The sequence below is a fragment of the Dermacentor albipictus genome, chromosome 10 (genome assembly GCF_038994185.2).
Source record: "Dermacentor albipictus isolate Rhodes 1998 colony chromosome 10, USDA_Dalb.pri_finalv2, whole genome shotgun sequence".
NCBI classification, from domain to species: Eukaryota; Metazoa; Arthropoda; class Arachnida; order Ixodida; family Ixodidae; genus Dermacentor; species Dermacentor albipictus.
This window is the reverse complement of record NC_091830.1, coordinates 9,911,761-9,918,485: the sequence shown is the minus strand read 5'-3', so window position 1 is coordinate 9,918,485 and position 6,725 is coordinate 9,911,761. Positions and strand designations below refer to the sequence as shown.

Here is a 6,725-nt window from a genome sequence, read left to right as displayed (position 1 = left end):
TTTGAAATATTTACTTTTTTATCTTTTCGCTCATTCTGTAGCATATTATAGGCGACCATACAAATTGATGCAGGGACTAGGTGCAGAGCATCGAAAACGAAACTTGCCGCTCGAGAGCGAATTGTCGACCCCAGCGCCCCTTGAAGATGTACATACAAGCGCCTCCCCTTCATCACGAGTATCAACAGGTAGCAGCTGTGGTAGCAGTTGGCTAGTTCGTGGCTTATCGGAACGAACACTACTAGGTGTTCCCTGGCGCTACTTCGAGCAGTAGCTGCCACCATTAAGTTTTCTTCAAAAAATTTAGCCGCCACAACCACGTACGAATGGGCTTCAGCTAATTTCACGCCGAACCAGTTCCCTGTGAAGTTCACGACGAACCTGGCAGCGTTTCACAACATGGAATGCTCTGAAATGACATTAGCTCATCTTATTATGAGCGAAGGACCGGTTTACGCGGCCGCCATACGCAGACCGCATTTTCTTCAGGCTTGCGTTTTATTTCTCGAGAGGCTGCCCCGACCGGCTCGCTTCCACTCGCCGAGCTCTCGGACAGACCTACCCTCGCCCGAGATATCACGTGCCTTATCGCGGAAGCAGCCAACGAGCCTGCCTGCTACGCGAGAGGGCACAAGGAAAAGTTGATAGGAGCTGCGTGACGCCGTTCGGCAGTCTGCTATTTTTCTGTCCCGCCAGCGGATATTACACGACGCCGCACTCGCTCAGTTCGTTCATCGCTCCTGTCGGCCGTCGGTGACAGCACCGTAGCAAGCATGTCTTCGGCTCCAGGGGAAGCAACGGTGTTGTCCGGAAGGCAGATTGCCAAGTAAGTGCAAGCGCGAGAACGCGCGTGCGAAGTGGGAGAAAAAGCAAAACGATGCATTGCCCTGCTAACCTCACGTGTAGCAACTGAGCTGCAGTTCGCCGAACTTCAGCGACGCTAACTTCGGTCTCAACTTGTTCTATGTTTAAAGTACTCGAGCGCTTGTAGTGGCCCATCTTTCAGCACTGAGACATTTTGCATTTATCTAATAGAGTGGTATTTCCTAAACCTGGTAATAAAGTTCGGTTATATGCATACATTACTATAGTATCCAAAATTGGTCCATAAGCTGTTTGCATCGATGAAAACACATATTTAGGTGTTACGAATAGCAGCTAACAAGCTTGAAGTCGGGCATGAATCTGACCTGTATTCGTGTATTTTGTGAATGTTGCGCCCTCGTTTAAAATATATATGCTTTAGTCGATCAGTAAGTCCACCTTACTATTGATGCGAAAACATGATACGCTGAAAGTTTGCATGCATCTGGGTGGAGCTCCACAGTCCTGCACTGTCATCTTGAAACCTTAGCACTATCAGTAGGACATCCCTTCTGACCTTGCGCAGGACGTCTGAGCGCCACAGCCCCTAGACTGCTGATAGCTTGTGTGCAAGATAACTTTGTGCAGCAAAATCTCAAGGCATCATATCTCAATTGCTACATGGCGTGGTCGTGGATAGATAACTCGAGACCGTGTACCAACACATTTGCCAAGGATGCAATAAAAGTGCACTGACCAGTGAAGCCTCTCATGACTGCAAGCATTGCATTGAAGCATCATAAGGAACACAGACCTTTCTGAAAATAGTAATCACTGGTACAGCAATTCACACTATATAAAACTGTTCTAATGGTAAATCAGTCAAGTATGTCAACTATTAGAACAGGTGTTGCATATAACATGGGGGAGAATCTGAAAAGCAGTGGCTTGTAGTTATGGTCCTTGAGTTTTAGATTTTATGTTGTTTTAATTTCTGGGAGAAAAAATTCAGTGTTAGTTGGTTTTATTTTTGAAGATAAAAACTAAGGAGAAATCGCGGGTTTTGTTATGTGGCAAGAAAACTGGTGAGAATTCAGGTGTTTCACTGTCAGGTGGCCTAAAGTTCGTGATTTTTCTACTACATATCGCAAACATAATACAAGCAGTTCTCTTCTTCTGGATAGCACATTCTATTAAACCAGCAAAATCACTCGCAAGAACATGTAGTGGCAAAGAGAACTGCATGCAAGTCATGTGACAAACCCATTTGTATGAATGCTTGTCGATCATTATTAATAAACTTAAAAGAAACCAGATTAACGAAAACAATGAGTGAAGACAGGTTTGATGATCCCTTATTTACTTTGTTCACTGCGCCTTTTTTTATCGAAAGAAAAACATACAAAAGGTAGTGCACATGGGCATGCTTTGCAGGAAGCAAGATGGTTTTCCTCATCTTGCAAGCCCTTGTTGATGTACATTGTCATAGGAATTGAAGACGATGAGCAAAACGAGAACAAGGTAAAAGCAGGAGCCAACATTTCGACAAGTGGGCTTGTCTTCTTCATGGCGACATATGCTTCTCACCACAGTATATACAGGTGGGGTTCTTCTAAAGGGGAGAGGGCGTAAGGCAGGTGGGTGCGGCAACGAGCGAAGTTGTGTTAGCATGTCGAATTTAGAATAAAGGACTGCTGTGCACAAGGCCAGGGACCAGGGCCAGGGCTTTAGAAGAACCCCACCTATATATACTGTGGTGAGGAAAGCTAGGTCGCCTTGAAGAAGACAAGTCCACTTGTCGAAATGTTGGCTCCTGCTTTCACCTTGTTCTCGTTTTGCTCGTCTTGAATTTCCATCTCCTGCCTTCCCCGTGCTGTCCATGGATACGAATTGAAGCCATTTTTGTGACCACCCTAGACCTGCTGGCCCTTTCATCCTTGTCTGTTGTGGCCCCGTTTTACTGGTTCCCAATATACACTTTTGCAGCAAAATTGATGAACTATCAACTAGATGAATCTGCCGCCCTTATCTGAACATAACATAGCTAGGAAAACATTCTCTAAATGTCATGCCTACTGTTTACAACGCACAACAATGTCACTGCTATGTTAATTCGCATCCTACCACATTACCGCCATTTACACATGTGCTACGTGCTGGAAATGCGATGCAATGTCCCATTCTCATATTCTTGTAAGCGCAGATACTAAAAAAACAAGCTTTTGTTCACTCAGTGCTGGCAGACGCTGAATATATTATATTTTTATATATGCCGGCTTTCGCTTGAGTGTTTGGAGAAAACAAGGCATATACCACCATTTATGTAATAATAATAAATAATATATCTTGACTAGTTGCTCACAAACGGTGAGCAGCATTCATTAATTTTGTAACACATTACATTTATTATTATACTTTACAGAAGGACAAACTTCAAAGAGAAATTGTTTAACTAAGTATTCCAAAATTTTGTTTGGGGTGCACAATTCTGAAATTATTGGGTTTTACCCAAAAGCAAAGAAGACTACATATAGTTTACCATGAAGGACAGTGATTTCTGAAAGGATTGGCCAGATATTTGTGGGGGAATAATTTCGTCATAACTATAATGTGTTGCCTAACCAATCTACGTACATTTTGTTTTGAGCTTAGCAGACAACCTAACCCAAACTAACCTAACAAAATCATTGTCTTTTGTTGTCATGTGGAATGAAGAGAGGCTATCAAGGCTTGTTGGGACATGATCACATGTTCAACGTGGCAGACAGTACAGACGATAGGACAGAGTCTGTCCTGTTTATACCCGTGGCCTTTCTTGCCTAGTCGAATAAAAACAAAATAGCTCAGCTTGGAACCCTTGTGCAGGTTGGATCCTCTTGATGCAGAAAGTTTTCTGTAACTTTGCCCTGGTTCCTCTTCTGTTGGAAGAAATGAGTTCTGCACACACCTTGCTTTGCCTTGCTTTCTTCATGAAACTGTTGCCTCCTTGCCTAGGGAAATCCGGGAAAAGTTGGCAGCAGAGGTCAAGGCCATCAAAGTCAAGCATCCCGAGTTCAGGCCTATGCTTGCCATTGTCCAGGTCAGTTTGACATTATGAATGATGCTTCTTGAACCAATTCTCTGTGATTGTGAAATGCGCAAATGTCCAGGTTTTGAGATAATGATGCACATAAAAAATTTTGCTTAGGTTGGCGGCCGAGAGGATTCCAATGTGTACATTCGTATGAAGCGCCGGGCAGCCGAAGAAGTTGGTGCTGAATCCCAGCACATCAAGTTTCCTCGCACCATCACAGAGGAAGAGGTGAGCTGAAATGTTCTTTTACCGTGTGCTAACAGTTTTCCCTGTAGGCTTTACTACTACAAAGGTGAATCAGAAAGTTTATCTCCTGTCTTTTATTAGCCAAAATATGGTACATGCAGGTAATTACAAATATATGTACTATTCTATGTACCTTACACTATTTTTCCACATAGTCCTCACACCAGTTCAGACATTTGTACCATCGCAACAATAAATTTGAGATGCCCCTGTGTTAGAATTTGTCCGACTGACTGTGGGGCCACCGTCAGACTTCTGTAGACTTCTGTCTTGGCTGCATCATCGCACGTAAATAGCTGTACACTTCTTAAAGAGAGACACATTTCCCCATACGTGGGCTGCACTTCACTATGGATTTCGGTGAGCGTTCATCCCTTGCTCCATAGAAAACGAATTGCACATCATTGCTCGTACACCTCGGGCATATGAAGTACAAACACCATTTTCAACAACTGAAAGCAACGCCATGCTGTGGAGCTACTGGCAGATGAGGCCGGGCCGGTTCGAGAAAGGTCCATTGCTCGGAATGGGTGTGTTCACTTCGCATTTACAGCCTTAATTTGGCTAAAAAAAAGAAAAAAGGGCACTTTCTGATTTGCCTTCACACAGTCACTTGCCAATGAAAAGCTGAAGATTGCTCTCAAAGCAACATAAAACATAGGCAACCACTTCATATTAACCTGACCATGGGCCAAATGTTTTCTCTATATTTCTGCAGGGCTCATTTGGCACAAGCTTCCCAAACTTTGCCTCATGTTATTTTCTGCTAGCTCTTTAATCAACTCAATTAATGCAGTGATTATACTTGCATGGTATCAATTGTGGGTTTTAGATGTGAACTGGAACATATTTTTCTTCGACCATGGTTGTTGTTGTTTTTTTGCAGGACCCTAATCGATTCCCTTTGTAGCGTTCTGTTAGTTAGATGTAAAGGAAAATTTCCTTTCCTGAAATGCAGAAACAGCAGTGATAAACTTGAAAAATTAGTTTTGTACTTTATACTGACCTATTGACCATACGTCCTGTAGTTGGCATGCTAGGCACTGTTGAGCATACATTAGTGAGCATATCGATGCTGTCACTTTGCGTGTTATGCAGCTGGTGAAGGAAGTGGAGACGCTGAACAACGACCCCACCATCCATGGCATCATTGTCCAGCTGCCGCTGGACTGTGACACCAATATTGACTCCAACCGGATCACAAATGCCGTCTCGCCTGAGAAGGATGTGGACGGGTATGTTCAATCGCTGGCCGCTTTGTTCTCCAGGTGGCAAATGAAGCAACTTTTGCTACTTACTGAAACAATAATTTCTTTAATGTAGGAAATTTCATCCAGAATGAGGAAAACAGCAGTAAAAATGAAGCGCTGACCAATGTAAAATTCTATCTAAAAGAAGAAGAGACAGTTAGGATCCCTAGTAGGATCTAATATGTAAGCAAAGATATCTTGAGTAACTGAATTAATTTTTTTATTCATTCATTCATTCATTCACAATTTCCTGCAGCACCAAAAAAAAATGGCTGTGGCTTAGCTAAGGTTAAGCCCAGGATGCGAAGCATACAAGCCTTTATTTTAACGCGACAGCGTTAAGGAGCTCGTGTCGCAGAAAAGCCGGTGTCGTCGGCGTCGGCTCAGGCGTGCGGCGCTTGCTCAGGCGCACATTTCGTTGTCGCGCCGAACGCCGCGTTGCTCGACGCTCACCGCGTCCGATGCGGGGGGCGACGCCGCGAGCGACGGCGCGAGTTGGAGCGCCGTTTCTCCGCTGTCGTGACGTCACGGTGTCACGTGGTATTGAAGGCGACACCGCCGCGCCTGAGGAGCTGGGTTGAGCTCTCGTAATATGCTTCGCATAAAAAGCATTACTGCAGCCGCGAACATGGTACATATTAGAATTGACCATAAAAAAATGCAAGCTTAAACCAAGGGAAAGCAAACAAGTAATGTAAAGCAAACAGAAGAAATCTTAGTGAACAGCAACATCTCGGAAAGGAATGCATGTAGCATGCCCTCAGAACCACAGTCAGTAACTGTTTCAGACAGCTTGTTCCGGGTAGTAATGACGTGTGGGAAAAACAAGTATTTAAAAATATTGCTACGTCACTGTATTGCACGAGTCTTCCAGACATAGTCACTATGACAAGACACAAAATGTGGAGGCACAAGGTAGTGTTCTTTCTGTATTCCACTCTCTTCAAAGTATATCCTGTACAGAATGATCAATTTCTTTTTATATTGAATCAGATCTTTTTCCTTTTAAAATTTTTCTTCTTTTTTAAGTTTTTAATAGGTATGTTCTCCTTTAATGCGATTGTTCGTCAGATTTATTTGTTCCTCAAGCTTTTTCATGGGTTTACACAGTTGAACCTTAGTATTGAGAATACGGGTATAACGAATTATTGGCTGCAACGAAGTAAATTCAAATAGCTTCTTGTGAATATCATCTTTTCTTTTTATGGGGTTGTACGTGCCAAAACCTCTTTCTGATTACAAGGCACGCTGTAGTGGAGGACTCCGGAAATTTCGACCACCTGGGGTTCTTTAATGTGCACCTAAATCTAAGTACATGGGTGTTTTCTCGCATTTCGCCCCCACTGAAATGC

At 43.4% G+C, this 6,725-nt stretch overlaps 1 protein-coding gene across 1 annotated transcript in view; it reads left to right on the top strand.

Annotated features, from left to right (window-relative positions):
* The first annotated feature begins 252 nt into the window (after nt 1-252).
* The window catches only part of pug (pug C-1-tetrahydrofolate synthase, cytoplasmic), a 46,498-nt gene continuing 40,025 nt past the window's right edge, over nt 253-6,725 (top strand). The window contains exons 1-4 of the mRNA XM_065451500.2: nt 253-826; nt 3,799-3,883; nt 3,992-4,105; nt 5,222-5,358. Coding sequence (XP_065307572.2) covers nt 774-826; nt 3,799-3,883; nt 3,992-4,105; nt 5,222-5,358 — 389 coding nt within the window. The 5' untranslated portion in view covers nt 253-773. The remainder of the gene's footprint in view (nt 827-3,798; nt 3,884-3,991; nt 4,106-5,221; nt 5,359-6,725) is intronic.